We start from the raw sequence: 20,467 nt of genomic DNA, 5'->3' as shown, positions 1-20,467 counted from the left end.
TCAGGGTACCATTCAGGTCCCAGTGGGTTCCAGGAGTTTTCTGGATATAGAGTTTGAAAGCAGTGCCTCAGAAGGTGTGTGAGTGTCTGTGTGATTAATAGGAAGTTAGATGTGATTAACCGCCTTATATCTGGGGGGGGCGCTTTGGAAACGGTTATGGGTGTAACCTGTGGTGAAGCTTGACCCTCAAAACCCAGGCTGGAGCTATTTTTTGTGGCAGTGAATGAGTGCTTAGTGTCATTGACCATGTTCAATCACAGTCTTCTGTGCTTGGCCTTTGCCTGGTGGAGGTGTGTGAGGGGTAGCAGTAAAACAACCGATGAATGTTGTATGAATGGATGGTGTAGTGTGTGTTATACTAGCACTCTGTTGCTGGTGGATTAATGGTGTTGCTCCATATGTTACATGTTACTGGACGCTTAACTGACTAGCACTCTGTTTCGTGTGTAGCTCTATAGTTTATAAAGATAAGGAGTGAAAAAAGGAGGTAAAAAAGTAGGTGTGTGTGGTATTTGGCAGGATTTGGTGACAGGTGCACTTTTCCCTGCTGAAGGTCATGATATGTCTGTGAGCACCAGTGGTGGCACAGGGGGAAGAGTCTGCTGCCCTGCCTGACTCGGAGGGCTCAGACAGGGGTTGAGGAGGGGGCTTAGCAGGCTGGCCGACGCTCTTACTGGATGTCAGCACACCTCATAATTACTCGTCAGAAGGTGCCTGACGGCGTCTGAAAATGTACGCTTCTCAAGCTCCAGATGGTTTTTTTGTGAGATTAAATGTATCCAGCTTAATTAGGTATATGCCAGCATCAGAGCCATTTAATTACTCTCTCTCTCTCTGCGCTTCATCCCTTTGAAAGTGCTAATGAGCCAATGAGCCCTGCTTGGATTCCTCTGCTCAGCTGATACTGGAGGTAGGAGAAGGAGTCATCAGACATGCAGGACAGTCTTCAAGTCCAGGCCCTAAGTAGACCATTCAGCAGCTGTAGTGTTTTCAGCACTGTGAGCATTTCACATTTCACGTTACAGTTTAATATGTGGCATTATCACTGAGCGTGGAAATGATTGTACCTCCCTTCAGGTCCTTAAGTAAGTATTTATGTGAGCTGAATTGCTGTTAGCATCCCACCCCCCCCCACCCCCACACACACCACTACGGCTCAGCTGAGGAGCTCAGAGGAACTGAAGCTGAATTTATGCAGAAAAAGTCAATTTATTCAGCATTTCAATACCGCCCGCAGTGATATTTCAGCCGCGTACACATTCTTTACCCATCCATAGAGACATCATGAACAACGATCTAAGATATTTGTGTATGCTTCATGTGGGTATATGTGTGTGTCTATGTATGTCTCTGTGTATGTGTAGGTGAGTATGTGTTTCGTTACAGGAATAGATTCAGCCTTAACACCCTGAGCACACTGTGGAAACAACCATTTTCTTATTCGTCTTCTGAACTCATTCTCCCCTGCCAAGAGCAGCCCCGAACAGAGGAGTCTGGATGTCCTTCTACTCGCTAGAATCAGTCTGCTTCCGTTTCGAATAGTTTCTGACAGCTTCACCCTTTACAAAGGATGTGACCAATCCAGTTTTTCTCTTCCAAATGGTATTCATTCAGCTTCATCCCCTCTTGTATTAATACTAAAAATAGAACCCAGAGGCCAAAAGAGGGATTGCGTTATCCTTTAGGGGGCCCATGCCTTTGCTGCATGGTGGGGTTCTTATTGCTATTGTGTTGGATTGTCTTTGTGAAGGCTTAAGGCTAGATCAGACTCAGCAGAACCAGAGGAGAGGGTAGGAGAGCTCTCATTGGCTGGAACCTGTGAGCTTTCCCCTTGTTCCACCCTTAATCTGCATTCTGATTGGTGGAGAGGGAGCGAGGGAACTAGGAAACAGGCCTGGGAGTTTTCTCTTTGTTCCATTACTAATCTGCATTCTGATTGGTGGAGAGGGAGCAAGGGTATGAGGAGTCGGAGTAAACTGAGCTGACAGGGGTGTGAGTATTCTGTCATCTCCTTCTCGGTCCCGGAGGAAAGCAGGTGCTGAACACACCCCTGTGGACGAAAACAGAAATGACACACGCCGCCAGCCACACCTCTGCTCTCATGTGCTCACGCATACACTCGTGCACATACACACACACACACACACACACACACACACATGCACTCAAGCCCACACACACACATGAACACACTCAAAGTCACTTCCCACCTCACTCTATTTCAACTGCCAGCACATGCCACCTTCCTGCTAAGACTCTCAGCACTCTGTGCCTGGGGAATCTTCTCTTCTCTTTGACATTGAGTTGAAGACCGATATGAAACTTTTTTTTACTATGTACTAACTTTTCTTACAGTTTTGTTCAAATACAGTGGACTCGTTTTGCCTCAACTACACAATTAATTATTTGCTCTTAGTCATACAGACATTGGTTTATGATGAAACTACAGAAATGAACAAATTCAAGATTTATTGTCAAGTCTGTCACTGGCTTGTCACAATGCCTTTTGTGTAAGACACATTTCTGACTCAAAGAAACAATACATGACTTAGTATTCCCAATTATGGACTGTCAAACTAAAACAAAACCAAGATGACGTACTGTATGTTCCTTTGTGCTATCCATAAAACAAAGGCTACCAGAACGAGAAATTAATACATTTAGAGAGAATCCCTCTTGTGTACATTTAGCCTACATCACCGTGCCGACACTGCTGGTTAGCTCTAGCACATAACTCACTGGTACTTGCAAATAACACATTGGTGAATATGACTACATTTCCATTGCAAAATAGGTTACAGATATATGACATTACTAGCAATTTTAAGACCTTGTTTCTTGTAAGTAAACTTTGAACACACTGTGCAAGTGCAAGATTTTCAGTATTTTATTATTCTGTGATAACATTCTATTCTATAACGTGGGCCATATTCTGGAATGAGTAACATAATCAAGACATACATGTATACAGTCTCCCTTGTTAAAGTTTTTTGAAGTAGTGTTTTTAAAATTATTTTCACATTATTCAGAGTTCTGGGATGTTTCAGCTTGTCAGTGAAATATAACATCAAAACATATGGAGATTTCTGAAATATTCTGTTCATTGAATAATAATCCCAAGAGTATTGAGCTGACCTGAAATATAATATCACACAATATGGAGCTCACATTTACATCCCAGAGTATACATTTTACTGTACAATGTAATCCCAGAATATTGAGTATTATTCCAGGCTATTGAATGACTGGAATAATACAGAACGAATCACTGGAGACAAATTATTGAGCTTATCTCTGTTGACATGTGATGGCAAAGTCAATGAATGAGTCACTTCTGTACCTTAGCGATAATGCCAGATCTCCGAGCACCGTGAGTGTGTGTGTATGTGTGTGTGTCTTCAAAAGGATGGTAACACTGAAGAGCTCTCTCCATTAGAGTTAGGAGCTTCTATTTATAGCTGGCACTGTCAGGTTGTCTTTATGGAGTTGGGAGGATATCTGCATCTCCGAGTTTTTCTCTTTCTCTCTCTCTCTCTTTGTCTTTGTCTCATTTGGTTTTAATGGTCTTCTCTCTGTCTCTCTCTCTCTATCTCTCTCTGTCGCTCTCTCTCTCTCACACACACACACACACACACACACACACACACACACACACACACACACACACACACACACACACACACAAGACAGTACTTTAGTAGCCCATGGAGGGAACCTGATCCTGATTTGCTGTGGACTCATTGGATCAGAACCGTTCAGGGGTACGTTTCCCGAAAGCGTTGTTGAAAAACTACCCTAGTTAAATGAAAGAGAGACTAACGTTTGGAACACTCTCTCTCCACGGTTACTCAACAAGGCTTTTCTGGAGATGCAGCCCAGATTGGTTCTAGAGTCATGGACTGCATTCTGGTAGAGAAATCAATGATGAGAGAAGAATGAGAGTCAGAATGGGAAAAAAAAGAGAGAGGATGGGAGAGAAAGATACAGAGGGAGAGAGGACAGGGAAAGGGGGAGGGAGAAAGAGTGACGTCCTTTTAACTCACATCACATAGTGTGTTATAGATTCATTGATGCACTCTCTGTGTATCCTGTCATTTTCGGTCATTTTGTATGTAATGGTCTTTCTTTCTATTCTTTATGAGCTCTCTGTCTTTCTCTCTGTCCTCTCTGCCATTCTTTCTTTCCTCTCCCATTTCTTTGTCTTTCTTTCTTCACTTCTATCTCTACGTGGCTCTGACTGCTTAGCCATTGGGTTTTCACTTTATTCAGACTGTTTCTACCATCCCCTGTATTTCCATGATTTTCTCCCTCCTCTTTTTCTCCCTCGCCCTCTCCGTCCTGCACACCTGCTGTGGCTCACTCTCTTTCTCCTTCTCTCTCTCCCTTCTTCCTCCTCTTTCTCCCGCTCTCTGTTTTCTTTCAGTCTCCCGCTCTTTGTACTCTCTCTTGGCATGGTCTTTACACATTCACATACACACACACACACACACACACACACAAACACACACACACACACACACACACACACACACAGACATACGTACATAAAGGTTTCTGCGTGCTCTGCCACTTCTCTCTCTCTTTAACTCATTTTCTCTCTCCCTTAAACACATTGAGGTTTCTTTCTGTCTCGCACACAAATGCACACAGGATTTTCCTCTTATTCGCTCATATTACTCGCTGTCTCTCTCTCTCGCTCCCTCTCTCTCACTCACACACAGTCAGGAGCTCACACATAGTATACTGTGGTGTATCTGCTCTCTCTCTCTCTCTCTCACACACACACAGTCAGGGGCTCAGACACATATACTGTGAATTATCTGCTCTTTCTCTCTGTCTCTCTCTCTCGCTCCCTCTCTCACGCATCCTCTCTGTACAAAGAGGCTGCACTCCCCCTTTCTCTTAGTCCCTCGCTCTCACGCAAACACGCCGTGCTCTCTTTCTGCCACTCTCTACCCTTCTTCAGCCACACGCACACGCACACACACACACACACACACTCTCTCTCTCTCTCTCTCGCAGGCTCTCTCAGACACAAACACGCCGGTCTCTTTCCTTCCCTTCCCTCCTCTCCTCTTCTCCATCACTTTTTTCACCTCTTCTGATTCTCCCTCTCTCTCTCTCTCTCTCTTTCTCTCTATCTCACACACGCACTCACACCTTCTCTCTCTTACACACAAACACATAGCTCTTTTCCTCCTCTCCTCTTCTCCCGTCTCTCTCTCTCTCTCTCTCTCTCCATCTCTCCTGTCTCTCCTGTCTCTGGTCCCTCCACCATGCTGAGAGAGGCTGCAGGATGCTGGGCTCCAGCGCGTGTGGCTCTCTCTCCCAGCTGCCTGCCTCTCCTCTGAGGGGGGACTCACCCGACCAGGAACCCCCCTCCTGGAAGCCCCTTTCCCCGGGACAGCAGCACCAGCAGCACCAGCAGCGGCAGCAGCGGGGGCAGGAGAAGCGGCGCGGGGAGGACTCCATGTGGCGTGTGGCGATGCGGAGGAGACGCTACCTGCTGGGCAGCGGAGGAGGATGGCGCGGAGCGGGCATGGACAAGGGCGCGGGGTTGGCACCGGGGTCGGGGTCGGGGGGGCACCGGCAGCAGCAGCAGCTGCAGCAGGGAGCGGACTGGCTGTACGAGTCCTACTACCGCATGAGTCAGCAGCATCCGCTCATCGTATTCCTGCTGCTCATCGTCATGGGAGCCTGCCTGGCACTGCTCGCCGTGTTCTTTGCATCGGGATTGGTGAGAGAGACCGCACTCACACACGCACGCACACGCGCGCTCACACACGCACTCACACAGACACACGCACACACACACATAAATACACACACACATGCACATAAACTCACAAAAACTTAAGTTATTGTTACATTCATTGATAAACGTTGAAGTGTCACACATATGCATATAAGCATGTACACAAACATATAGGCACGTATTTTTTATTTATTTTAAATGTATGCTAAATGTATGTACAGAAACATAAATATAAACCTGAGAACTAATAGATAGAAACACTACTACACACAAGACTCTGATGTAAACATGCGTATGAAATGGGTCACTAGCCAATGCGAAGGGGGGCTTGTTGTTTTTGTTGCTGCAGTTGTTGCTGGAGTGGTTAAAGAGGGATGCTGAAACCTTCTCTCTCTCTCGCTCTCCCTTTGAATGACTCACTCCTGGCTAGAGAGATACACTGACTTCATGAGTTCCTATAATGAGAGGGGATGCTGTAGTAAACAGCAAAGTTGAAAGTAATTTAATGATAGAATATTTTGTTATGAACAGATACAATATGATGTAGTAGTGACATGTGTGGCAGTATAAGTGACGATATTAACAGCATTACAATGGACTCAGTCAAATATAACATGCACTGGAATATGAGTTTGGGGCAGGATGTGTTGATCCTTGCCACAGACCGAAGCACCTTGCTTTTGCTCTTTTTGTTTTAAGCGCGGATGATCTTATCTGTTGTGCTTAATTCAAGCAGACACCGATCTTTATGGGGAGTCATAGAACTGTCGCATGCTTAAATCAATAGCCTGGGGCAAGATGAATAATGAAAGAACGAGGTTTGAAAAAACAGAAGGGAATCTAATTAGTCCAGCTCAATGAAGCGAAGCGGCTCAGGAGGAGTCTACCTGTCAGCCTGGACAGGTCTCTATTGTCTTCCCCTGGTTTGCTGGGAAAACATTCTGAGCACTGCACATTCGTATCATACTGCCGTGTAATACTGTAATGTAATTTGTATTGGACCACTGCGGATGTTAGAGTGGCATGACCATATATTCGTACAGTGAAAGCATTATTAGGGAAACAGCTTTTTTCAAGTTATTTGGCAAAACAGAAGTATATTCTGGTATAGTATTTTGGTCGCGAATGTCTTTTCGAAAACAGACCTCAGTTGTTTTGCAACAAGAAAGCCATGTTGATTTGCCACAGTCTCCTAATGTTAATTCTATATACAGTAGATTCAAATGGAGTATGAGTCAATAAATGAACTCCCACTCTGTTATTAAACAAGAAATGCTGGTTTTATATGACCATCTGGCTCAGTCACACTGCACTGAGTATGTGGATATCAATTAGGTCCAAGGTGATGGGCAAAATATGCCACAGAGGAAAACAGTGAGATGGCCATGCTGTTATAAGATGCTCATGTGTCTAATCAGCAACAGAAGGTCTTTGTCAGGCTGCAAAGCATCTCAGAGGTGTTTTTGCAAGGCTTAAGCAACTGCACACCATCCAACCGCCCCGCCCCCCCCCCCCACACACACATACCACACACATTTATTCCGAGCTTCTTGGTGTTCTGCAGATGCGGTGTCATGTTCAATCTCGGTGAGCATCTGCTGTAAGGGGTTGGGGAAATATGTAACACCCTCCCTCCCAGAGAACCAGTTTCTGTAGCTTTTCCACTTCTGTAACTGTAATATGCGGAAGCAGCACACTGACATTTCCAGCAGAGAACTTTGGGAAACAGACTTGGCATAAGGTGAGGGAAAGGCAGATTTCCGAACCCAATGGGATGGAAAAAAAGACTAAGCAGCATTCACCGCTCATTGACTTCCAGATAATTGTAATGCCACAGCTGATTCTGGAGCACCTGATGTGGCCCTGATATGGCCCTGATGTCGCCCTGATGTGGCCCTGATATGGCCCTGATGTGGCCCTGATAAGGCCCTGATGTGCCAAAGGCAGCTCGCCAGGTGGATCACTCCCGCTTGCCCAAGCAACACTTCCCCTGGCATGTGTTAAACTCGCACGGTGGCCCTGTCACGTTTTCCGTCCAGCTCTCTCTTTCGCTCTCTCTATCTGTCTATCTATCCGTCTGTCTGTCTCACCATCTTTCTGTTTCTCTCCATTCCTCTTTCTAATCTGGTAAAGCTATTTAGTGAGCCTCTCTCTGTCTCTCTCTCTCTCCTTCTCGCTCTCTCAATCCCTCTCCTTCTCCCTCTCTCTCTGTCTCTCTCCTCTCATTCTGTTTCTTACTGGCTGGCTTCTATCTCTTGTCTGTTTTGGTGGGCTTCATTGCTGTCGCAAGTCTGGCTCTGAACCCAGCTGTCCACACACATCACATCAGGGCAGTGCATGTGTGCGTGTGTCTGTCTGTGTCTATGTCCGTATGTCTGTGTCTGTTTGCATGGAAGTATGTGTGTCTGCATTTTATGTGTGTGTCTGTGTGTGTTTTTGTCTGTCTGTCTGCCTGTCTATCTCTGTGTCTGTGTGCATGTGTGTCTGGCTGAGTGTGTGTATGTATGTGTGTGAGTGTGTGTGTGAATTTTTCACTGGTTCTCCTCTCATCCATCTCTCCAGACCTCCCCCCGCATCTCTGAGTGCTGTGTCTTGCCCAGACTGCATCTCCCTCTCTCAGGCAGGGGGGAGACGAGTTGTCCCGGGGCGTGGCGGGGGGCTAACTTGGTGATAGAGGCTGCCATAGTGTGTGTGTGTGTGTGTGTTGAAGAAACCTCAATGTGTTTAAGAGAGAGCAAATTAGTTAAAGAGAGAGATAAGTGGCAGGGCACACAGAAACCTTTATGTACGTATGTCTCTCTGTGTGTGTGTGTGTATGTGTGTGTGTGTTTGTGTGTGTGTGTGTGTGTGTGTGTGTGTGAATGTGTAAAGACCATGCCAAGAGAGAGTACAAAGAGCGGGAGACTGAAAGAAAACAGAGAGCGGGAGAGAGAGGAGGAAGAAGGGAGAGAGAGAAGGAGAAAGAGAGTGAGTCACAGCAGGTGTGCAGGACGGAGAGGGAGAGGAAGAAAATCATGGAAATACAGGGGATGGTAGAAACAGTCTGAATAAAGTGAAAACCCAATGGCTAAGCAGTCAGAGCCACGTAGAGATAGAAGTGAAGAAAGAAAGACAAAGAAATGGGAGAGGAAAGAAAGAATGGCAGAGAGGACAGAGAGAAAGACCAGTACATGCAAAATGACCGAAAATGACAGGATACACAGAGAGTGCATCAATGAATCTATAACACACTATGTGATGTGAGTTAAAAGGACGTCACTCTTTCTCCCTCTCCCTTTCCCTGTCCTCTCTCCCTCTATATCTTGCTCTCCCATCCTCTCTCTCTCTCTTTTCCATTTTGACTCTCATTCTTCTCTCATCATTGATTTCTCTACCAGAATGCAGTCCATGACTCTAGAAATAATCTGGGCTGCATCTCCAGAAAAGCCTTGTTGAGTAACCGTGGAGAGAGAGTGTTCCAAACGTTAGTCTCTCTTTCATTTAACTAGGGTAATTTTTCAACAACGCTTTCGGGAAACGTACCCCTGAACGGTTCTGATCCAATGAGTCCACAGCAAATCAGGATCAGGTTCCCTCCATGGGCTACTAAAGTACTGTGTGTGTGTGTGTGTGTGTGTGTGTGTGTGTGTGTGTGTGTGTGTGTGTGTGTGTGTGTGTGTGTGTGTGTGTGTGCATATGTGTGTGCGCCCTGAATATCAGGATGATGATGGTTCCTTTTTACACCTCTCACCCCCACCCACTCCTATCTCCCTGCCATTCCTGAGTGTGTACTCTCTCTCTCTCTCTCTCGCTCTTTCTCTCCTTCTCTCTCTCTTTCACTCTTTCTCTCTCTCTCGCTCCGTGTATGTGAATCTTGGTTGTCGTGATGGTGTGTGACTCTCAGACAGCTGGAGAGAGAATGCTCTGTGTGTGTGTGTCTGTGTGTGTGTGTGTCTGTGTGTGTGTGTGTGTCTGTAATGTGTGTGTGTGTGTGTGTGTGTGTGTGTGTGTGTGTGTGTGTGTGTGTGTGTGTGTCTGTCTGTAATGTGTGTGTGTGTGTGTGTGTGTGTGTGTGTGTGTGTGTGTGTGTGTGTGTGTGGTGGTGTATGTGACTCCCAGCCACCTGGAGAGAGAGGGCATTCTACTGCAATTTTTAACAGCAGGCTTTCAGATCTCGGAGGCAAAAATAATGCATTATGCATGGAGCACCAATACATTTTCCCTCTCTCTTTCTGCACAGGACTCGCAAAATGACTAGCCTTTTGTCTCAGGGCAATCAAGTTTTCCCATCAGGCTACCAAAATGTAACAACACCCTGTCAGAAATCAGAAATCAGAAATGATCTCAGACTGAAATAAAATTCCTTTCTTTATACACAGTTCCTGCTCTAGTGACTTGCTATCAGCAGGAAAAAAGTTTGACCAGCAAACGATCGTGTTGTCAATGATGGTTTGTCCACTAGGAAGTGTACGCATTGATCAGAAAGGCACTTGTCTGCTACTTCAGACAAAATAGTGCACCAGAAAAGCTGAGATCAATAATGTTTTGCGCACATAATGGACAAATGTCTATATCTCATAGCATTGCATTTACACCGCAATATGTATTCAGATTGAATCACACCTTTATACATTTGTTGTTGCGCTAACATGTCGCCATAGTCCACGGACAGAACCATGAGTGAGTTTGCTTCATAAGCAGTGAAGGAAAATGCTAAAGCATGCATGTGTGTGAAAATCAAAAAATGACAGCTGTCAAAGGGAGTTAATGAGCATGGATTTTAATTTACACCAATAATTCAGCTCTACTCAATCAAAGAACAGAGGAAGAAGAGTAAACTTTAGTAATAAGCATAATGATGTTTATGGTAATTGTTGCAGTCTGCGCTTGTTAATGATTTTTTTTTAATTGCTTTCTTGATTATATCTGCCTTTCTACATAAAAAAAAATATGCCTTTTTATTTGGGCCACTCTGAAGTATGCCTGCCCGAAAGGCTACCAGGGATTTAGACATTTCTTGCGAGCCCTGCTGTATTAGGCGCTGGGTATGGTCTAGCTCTGGTTCTTCTCTGGCTCTCCTGTCTGTGCCACTCTCAAAGGCTGTTCAGCTGACTCTGAAAAAGTGTCTGAGAGCCGCATCTCTTGTGTGTGTGTGTGTGTGTGACGTATGTGTATTATATAGCTACACACTGGTATGTTGTCTGGATGTTGTGTGGCTGTAGGCGGTTGCAAGGCTGAGTTGTTGCTGAGCTAGGTCCTCATGATTTAATCTAATCTTCCTATCAAATGTTGTTTTCCCCTTTATTTCCTTTTGTTATCTTTCATCATTTAGTTTATTGTATTTTTCAAATATTTCCCTTTTATTTTTTTCCAATGTGTTTTCTATTTCTGCTTGTTGTGAAACATCCTTTATGCTTTTTGTATGTTTAATTACAGCATTTTGAATGACTACTAGGCTTGTCCTACCAAACAGAATGATGGTTTCCTCTTTCACACCGTGGGCCACACACACACACACACACACACACACACACACACACACACACACACACACACACACACACACACACAGAAACCACAAACACACACACACACCACACACACACACACACACACACCATCGTACTCAGTGCAGACACCCTTTTGGTGACCCTTCTTTATTATTCATACATGTCGGTCTGTATTTTACTGATGTGGTGCACTAATGTGTCTCTCATTTACATGGGTTCTGAGCCACACACTGGCAAACAAAGACTATTACTCCAGTTTAAGTCGGACTGTGGGAAGCCCAGGTGGACTAGATTGGACAAATCAATAGTAATGTTGGTGTATATGCTTGGACGTTTTAGTGAAGAATTGGTTTAATAGGCACGTTTTGGTCTGATTGGGTGACATTGTCTAGTATTTTGCTTTCATTTCATGACAAGAATAATCCATTACAGTGATAGGAAATGAGGTCCTCATTCAGTGTAGGCTAGGGGTAGCCTACTCTTGCCTATGACATGTTGATGTCCATTGTGTTTACTGCTGAAGTTTATGAATCTGCTTCAGTGTTCCAACACAAAAAAAACTAAAAGCAAAAAAATCTTTTTGACTTATTAGAGTACTAAAAATAAAGTATTTCCCTGACTCCATAACCGCATAACTGCACTGTATAAACTGCATTACAGTATTTCATGTAGTTTTATAAAACAAAACTGTATGTAAAAACTGACTGACTGTACCTGTGTCTGCAGTTTATTCAACATTATGTCATCACATCGTGTAAAACTAGGGTGACCAGACGTCCTCTTTCCCCCGGACATGTCCTCTTTTCAAGACCTAAAAAATGCGTCCGGCAGGAATTCCAAAAACGTCCGGGATTTTGCTTCGTCGGATATTTGTGTTTCTCTGGGTCTTTCACAAACTAGTCATTACGCCCTTACACGTTTTGGAAATGGTATCTCCCTTACGTTCCACCTTCTTGCGTGAGCTGTGACTGTAGAGAGAACAGTCATTGGTCGATCGATCTCAGTGTTGCCAGATACACGATAATTATCCTCCAAATACGACCATTTTGAGCCTTTGGTACGATACTTCACCATTTCCAATCTGGCAACACTGAGCACCTTGCCGCCTCCACTAGTTGCATTGTTTACAGCACATGACATCTGCAGCCATGCCGAAACGTAAATGTAAGTTCACGGACGAACTCAAAAAAAAATACCCATGTTTTCGCCTCGGCCGTGATGCTTCGGAAGCTGAGTGCATGACATGCAGAGCAGGCACTTTTACGTGTCGGTGGCAAATAAAGGTGGCAGCGATTTGGAAGCTCACGTGCACTCTGCAAAACACAAAACTGCAGCAAGAGGAGAGAGCTCATAGAGTAAAGTGACAGACTTTTTTGTGAGTAAAACAGACACTTCTGTTACGGCTGCAGAGGGTACCCTTGCTTTTCATACAATAAAGCATCACAACAGCTACAGATCAATGGACTGCACATCTGGTTTGCTAAGAAAGATTTTCCCAGATTCAGTGACAGCTCAAAAAATCTCAAGTGCTGAAGGGGATTCTGTGCACGGTGCACCCAGTACAATTTCAAACACATGACCTGCAAGGACTTTCATACCTATTTGATTCAGTCTTCAGAGAAATATGCCCAACCACATGAGGAGGACTGAAAAGTGTCTTAATTTTCTTATTTTAATATGTGGCCATATAAAGAATTTAGTTTTTATTATTTCGAATTTTGTATTTGTTATTATTATTGCTTTAATATATGAGGAGGACTGAAAAGTGTCTTCATTTTCTTATTTTAATATGTGGCTATTCAAAGTATTTATTATTTAGAATTTTTTATTTGTTATCATTATTGCTTCAATATATGGACAGGACACATTAAAGAAGCGCTGGACTAAATGCCACAAACAATATTTGTTTTACATTTGCACTTTGCCCTCCGCCACGCCCCCCCCCCCCCCCCCCCCCCCCCCCTTCAAAGTTGTATGAAGTAAGAATGGGGATTTAAAACAAATATACTACAAGAATTCCTTTTACTGGTGAGCTGATTTTGAGAAATGAAATGTTGCGTCAGGCTATGCAGCAAATTATGTTTCCTGGTTGCTATGGTTGTGTAGTTGCTATGCTAACTAGCTAAGGACACACAGCAGGCTGCAAGATGGGACAGTTTAAATTGCAGAGTTCTATTTCCATGTAATGATAGTTAGTTTTCTAGCTGCTGTTAAAGTCTCCCCAATTTAACTTATGAAATTCTAATAGGATAAGGTAGAGATCTTGCAGCTTTATATTAACATTAGTTCATATTCACAAATATTAACAAGGGCGTAGGTTTGGTCTCAGCATTGGTTTTCACTGTGTGGGTAGTTAGCCTACTAGCTAGCCTACTACTAGCTACCTTGATAGCTACTTACTCTCTGGGTGGTGAAAAAACTTCGGACGTCTGTTTTTTCTTTTTGGTGGCATTTTCCTATCTACAAAGCACAAAGGCACTATCAATGCTGAGACCAAACGAAATACTAATATGAGGCTTTATTATTTCCTGGCGTATTTAGTAGATTTCAGTACTGCTGAGAAAGTGAGCCTATTCAGCCAATGAAATGACAGCAGTTTGTCTCGCAGGCTCAAGGGCGCATCGGAAAACTTGAACATTTATTTTTCACTCTTCTGGGCGACGAACATAGTTTAGATAATAATACAAATGAGTTTGCAAATATATTGTGCAAAATGATTTTTTCTAACAGGCAATTAAAATTAACAAAATATTGGTTGGGACAATTGTGTTTTTCCCAAACTTTGGTTGTGACTAGTCCCTATGGACTATATGCTACGCCCTTGTGTGAATGAAAATGTGTTATCCATCCCTTGTTAGTGGGACGTCACGTACCTGATACATTAATGGGATTCGTATGTGAAAGAGGAACAGGGGGAGAGACCATTTACCATCTGGCTTCACCTGGCAGAGTTACTGTGTGCATTACATGCAGGTGGAAAAAATTCCCATATTTCCACACCTGAGTATTAACCGCAGGGCTGCAGAAATGTACAAAATCAACGTATAAACTGCGGTTAATAGTTGGGAAATCAGGGTATTTTCAGTTTGAGGCCAGATGCAAAGTGTCTTTGCAAAGTGTCCCATCCGACGGACCAGCCAATATGTTTGGAAAATGAACGGATGTTGACTTGAATCAATGCAGGAAGCAGTATAGGCTAAATGTGGTCTGCATATGCTTGCCAATGCATTCTACTAATGTGTCCCTCTACACAATCCATATGGCCGTCCAGAATCACCAATGCTTTCACATTTGGACAGAGCACTTCCCACATAGTTGGCATCTTTCCAGTCAGGGTATGAGATGGGATGATATTGAAGTCTGACATAAACAGAATTTTATACATTCATAAAGTAGTTTCTTTGGTGTTCCATCGATTTTAGAGTGTCTTAAATTTCTCATAAGGATAATGGAACGCCATTGAATTATAGAGATATTCATTGCCTTAGATTTGGAAGGGGATGAATGGTATTGTACAGCCCTTGTAACTTCATATATCTTCTCTCTATTTTTCTACTGATTACAGTGTATTTTGTATTCATCGTTTTTTTTTTTGCGTGTGTTAGAGTGATAGATAGAGTGTGTGAGAGACAAGAGAGACAGAGAGAGAGTAAGAGACAGACAGAGTATTGAGCATGTGATTAAGGGATTGATAGAAAAGCGAGAAAATTAGTTGGGGAGCCATTGAGAGCCAGCTGGTTTAATGGTACAAGGCTTCTGTTCAGTATAGTGTTAGTAATGAAAAGTCAATAGTCTCTTTGGTCTGCTAAGTGTGTGTGTTCTGTGTGTGTGTGTGTGTGTGTGTGTGTGTGTGTGTGTGTGTGTTTCATGTGTGTTTCCAAGCTCTGTACCAACAGCTAAGTGTGTTAGGTGTGTGTGTGTGTATGTGTGCGCAGCGTCCATGCTCTGTACCAACGGCTAAGTATTTCCAGGTGTGTGTGTTTGTAGTGTGTGTGTGTGTGTGTGTGTGTGTGTGTGTGTGTGTGTGTGTGTGTGTGTGTGTGTGTGTGTGTGTGTGTGTGTGTGTGTGTGTGTGCAGCACCAATGTTCAGTGTGTGAGGTGGTGAGTGTGTAAAAATGGCATTTTCAGCACTACTCTCATCTATGGCTCAATGACTGACTGATTCACATTAATGCCTTTCACCCACTGCCCAGGGCCATAACACTTTACATGTAGTGCCTAGTACCCTTACGCTCTGCAGTTACTGCCCACAGCCCTAATGCCATTCACCTACTGCCTCCTGCCCTAATACTCTCCAGCTAGCCTACTGCTCTGTAGAGCCCATAGCAGCTCAGTCTCTCTGTTCTTTGCCTGAGCTTTGGCCCTGCCAGGACAGCTTCATTTGCAGCCTGTTTTGACAGTATAAAAGCATTATTTGGCGACATGGTGGTATGAGTGTGAATAGATATGCAGCCTCTCTAGCAGTGAAGCTGTGAGCAGAAGCCAGACATCGCTCAGGCTCTGAATCATGTTCCTCTGTTGAGGATAGATGTTTGTCACAGGTGTTGTATCCCACAGTGCCAACCCTCCCCCCGTCTGCCTTATCCCCTTATCCCCCTCTCCTTTTTATTCTGTTTGATTTCCCTTCATCTCCTTATCTCACCTTTCCTCATCCACTTCTCTTCACTCTTCTCGGCTTGCTCCCTCTGCCCCCTGGCACTTCTCATCCCATTATCGTTACCCTTCCCCCCAAAGTGTTTTCTTTCATGCCCTCCCTTACATGACCCCAAGGGTGAAGGTGCCAGTGAAACTGGCACAAGCGATGGCCTTGCCTAACAACTGTTTACAAAGACCCCAGTATGAAAAGTACGAGACACACAGAAAACCCCTTTCTCTTTCTGAATATCTTTCTAATGGCCTCTCAGATTTCTCAGACTTCATCATAATTTATCACAATTTATCAGCATTTCATTCATTTCCATTTTATGTTCATCAACATTAATTAACCAATACCCCTGCCGACAATTTATTTGTTTTACTCGATACTGACATATTTCACTGTGAGATGTAGTTGCAATTTAATGCAATTGTGATTGATCTCACTGGAAGAATCATTTTTAATCTCTGACTGTGCAGTTTGTGTGTGTCTGACTGCTATTTATACCGTCTAACTGTTTGTGTGTGTGTGTGTGTGTGTGTGTGTGTGTGTGTGTGTGTGTGTGTGTGTGTGTGTGTGTGTGTGTGCTCCCAGGACATTGAGGACCATGTGGCGTTCGTGATCACTGTGACCACGGCCCTGGCCGTCTTCTTCAGCGTGTTCGTACTGGTGTGCATCGAGGCCGTCTTCAAGAAGCTGCTGCGCCTCTTCTCCCTCCTCATCTGGGCCTGCCTGCTCGCAATGGGCTACCTCTTCATGTTCTTCGGAGGCATCATCTGCCCCTGGGACCAGGTGAGAACACATGGGGTCTGGTGCCACAGGGGGAATTAATAGACCAGATAACACAAGCAACTGGGAACAGGGGGGATTCTCAGACAGGTATCAAGTGCAATACGTAACAGGGTGAATACTGGGTCAGGTAACATGTGAATGCCGGGATAGGTAACAGGTGAATGCCCGGGATAGGTAAGAGGTGAATGCCGAGATAGGTAAGAGGTGAATGCGGGGGACAGGTGAGAGGTGAATGCCGGGACAGGTAACAGGTGAATGCTAAGAAGAGTAAAACCTGGGGTGTTCAACATGAAAGTGATCAAATGAGACCATTGATACATGAATGGCAGAGTGAATCCAAGCACACATTAGACAGCAAGACAGGCAACAGAGCAAATGCAGATATGTATGGTTGGTAGCAAAGTGGGGAAAGCAGCAAGATGACCAGTGAGGTATTATCAGGGATATTCATTCTCATCTGCAGCAGCAGCTCCATTTCTGATCTGCTGTGAAGCTAACAGTGTGTGAAAGTGCCAGATCTGAGACAGATGTGTTCCAGGCGTTCCTTAGGGAGTGACACTGAAGGTGCCAGCAATGGCAATCACCAGACTCTCTGTTCCTGTGTAGGTTTGTAATACATCTAAAATCTTCTTATAGTGTCTTTTGTGACTTTTGTGAGAAGCAAGTGTGCCGTGGATCCAGCTCTTCTGGGGGATTATATAAGTAGTTTAATTCCATGTCTGCAGTGTAAGCTTCTAAAGATGAAAGAAACTGCTAAGTGAAACTAGTTGGCCAGATGCGCCTTTTTCTTTCCCATTGTTACTGGTGATGAGGCTTCCTTTGAGTCCACAGTGTTCATACTGCAGATAGCAGGGTTTGAAAAGGGGCTGTTGTCTTATCTGCTGTCTTTGTGCTTTGCATATGATAGGCTGTGTGTGAAGGGTTGACTATCGTTAAAGCCAGAGCTGAAACACACTTGAATACACTGGACCTTCGGCTGTCCTGCTGTTGATGGTGGTGGGCTTTGTGTGCACTATATCTGGGCTGAGAGCTCCAACAGCTGGTTACATAATTGGTGTCTCTCTGGTGGAGACGTGGGCTGGTCCTTCAAAAGTATTCTGCCCATTCGCCCTTTCCAGTGGCAGACCGTGGGTTTTATGGTTAGAGGTCTTCAACAACTATTTATGGTTTTTTTTTATGTGAAAAAAAAAACAATTACTGTTTAAGCCTCCACTTTTCAAATATTTTGAGATGAAACAAACAGAGGAAAAGCATGGTTTAAGCTAAATTACTGTTGCTAGCAAGCTTGTTTGGAAGCAACCCTTTACATTGCCTCTAATGTTACCCTTACTAAAATAACTCTGGTCAACCATTCAACAACCATTCAAGATTCATGTGAAAGCAAAGGCACTGCGAGATTAGATAAATCCTTTCAAACCTTTAGGTCAACAACAGCAAAACTTGGTTTAGGCCAGTGGTTCTCAACTGGCCTTGCCTTGGGACCCACAATTTCTCATGGTCATTAAGTTATGACCCAAATGTCTTAGAATTCAAATCATAAAATAAACATAAAAATATAAACATAGGGCCTAACGTTGCATCCATAGTACATTAGCCTAAGTCTGACATCAGATTTAAATTTAAATTTAAATAGATCCTTCTAACCACAGTTGTTACCTGGGGACTATGAGTATTTGCTTCACCTTTGGCCAAACTTCACATTATAGTCATCAAATTAGCTTGTTATACATGTTGATTTTGTTTGTGATCTAAACTTGATTTGTCTGTAGTCCTACTAAGGACATGCGGTATTAAGAGTTACTATCATTCCATATGTATTTATTCATTATGGCAGATGCTTTATCCAAGTGAATTACAACCGAGCAATCATTCAACCCCAAGCAATCATTCAACCATAATTTCCATCCGACTTGGACTCTCTTGGCAATGGTAGTTCATTAACCAAGATGGCCCACTGCACCCTCCCCGGCACATGGTCTTGGATACAGGAACAAAGTTTCCCCTGGAGACTTTCCTCATTTGTGTCTTGCCTATATTTGTCTGCCCCACATCCTCTTATTGGATGTCTATTTTTACTAGAGATGATGGTGGTGATGGTGTGCGCCAGAGCCTCCTGGATGTCCACCACGATGGGCTTTGACCCAATGCTTTAATGAGCAGCCAAGTCAGCCTATTTATTATACATCACCTGGATACGAGACAGCACAAGAGGCGCCGCTGAGTTTATAGCATGTTCTTACAAAAGAGGAGTCTATGAGGAGCCGTGTAAGCTGGAGAGGTTGACTCTAGAGAGCTGATGGTACTCCCTCACAACAAAGAGTTCTCTGAGGAACTGCAAATGCCTGACAGGTAGTCTCTGTGGGGTATATAATGCTCTCACAAAAGAACAACAACACAAAATTGCTTTTTGGAATGGCATTGTTGCTTTATCTGGAATTCTTTTCACAGCCGGAACAAATGTCATTGGACAGAAACACAAATGCCATAAATGAGTGGTTCTCTGCATGGAGTTTCGCTTTACAATTTTAAGAAAAGAAGTTCCTGTGAGGAAGCCCACATTGCAAAGGCTGATCCTGAGAAGTGCTAGGCTGCACGCTGCACAGTTAAGTCTCTCCCAATCATTGTCCTAAATTTGAGCTCTGTGAGGAACCTCACAAGCTAATTGGCTCTTTTAAAACGGCCTTGTAGTTCACAGTTATGTTTTTTTATGAGAAGCATTGAAGTGTACTGCCCAGATCACAGTGGGGTGCAGATGTTCCCAATTGAGTGGAGGAGAGGAGGGTGCCTTGCATAGCAAAGCTTATCATTATTCTGGCTCTAGCTTGGCCAACAGCAAACCTTGGCCTAGATTAGGGTGAGATCTATACTTCAGGGGGCTGCTGCTCGGACATAGTGACACGTTGGTGTTGTTTGATAATGGAGGGGATGGGTTAGAACTGTGAGAGGATTGAATTCCCCAGCTTGATGTCTGTGGCTTTGGAAGAATTGCATCATGCCTTGTGATGAAAGCCCTGGCAAGCATGAATAGTTAAGCAGCATGTGCCGCCATGACAAAATGCAAAGCGTGTTAATTAGCACTCTTCAAATTTGTGTCAGTCTCGTCATCATACCTCTTTCCCTCCCACCCTCTTTCTCTCCCTGTCTTTTTCTCTCTCCACTTCCACTTCCAATCACAATTCAATCTCTCTGTCTTTCCCCTGTCTCTATCTCAATTTAATATCTCTCTCTCTCTCTCTCTCTCTCTCTCTGTCAATTTCTCTCTTTGTCTGTCACTCCCTTTCATACGTTTTGTAAGAATGAGCAAATAGAGCAAGATGGAGGTGAGGAGAGAAAGACAGAATAAATATGAGAAGAGGGAAAGAGAGTGAGACAGAGATAGATAGAGGAAGAGGTAAGAAGGAGGGAGCTGAGATGTGTGTTAAGTTGTGATGAGGCAAGAAGATGTGTGTGATGTGTGAAATGTCATTTGACTTTTTTGCTGACTTTTCTTGCATCTCATTGAGCTAATCAAAGGATAACCTGATGTCTATGGGTTAGAACTTGGGGAAGATATACTGGTCAATGTGTTAGTCAACAAAGTGGCCAGAACATTGAGGAGGTCTAAACTTGTGCTTTGTGTGTGAGAAGAACATTTTAAGAATTTCTACATTACCATAATCTTACCTCTCGCTTGCTCCTGTAACTGTGTCGAAAATGATAGAATTAGCGCTTTGAGTGCTCTATGAGTAGAAAAGCGCAATATAAATGCAGTCCGTTTACCATTTACCACTCAAATGTGTGCTAGTTGGCTATAA

At 43.9% G+C, this 20,467-nt stretch overlaps 1 protein-coding gene across 1 annotated transcript in view; it reads left to right on the top strand.

Annotated features, from left to right (window-relative positions):
- Positions 1-5,230: 5,230 nt before the first annotated feature.
- adcy2a (adenylate cyclase 2a) overlaps positions 5,231-20,467 on the top strand; it is a 76,703-nt gene continuing 61,466 nt past the window's right edge. The window contains exons 1-2 of the mRNA XM_031576268.1: positions 5,231-5,737; positions 16,476-16,673. Of these exons, the coding sequence (XP_031432128.1) occupies positions 5,297-5,737; positions 16,476-16,673 (639 nt within the window). The 5' untranslated portion in view covers positions 5,231-5,296. The remainder of the gene's footprint in view (positions 5,738-16,475; positions 16,674-20,467) is intronic.

This window comes from Clupea harengus, chromosome 11 (genome assembly GCF_900700415.2).
Source record: "Clupea harengus chromosome 11, Ch_v2.0.2, whole genome shotgun sequence".
NCBI classification, from domain to species: Eukaryota; Metazoa; Chordata; class Actinopteri; order Clupeiformes; family Clupeidae; genus Clupea; species Clupea harengus.
The sequence above is the reverse complement of the archived record's forward strand: the minus strand, read 5'-3'. Positions and strand labels throughout refer to the sequence as shown.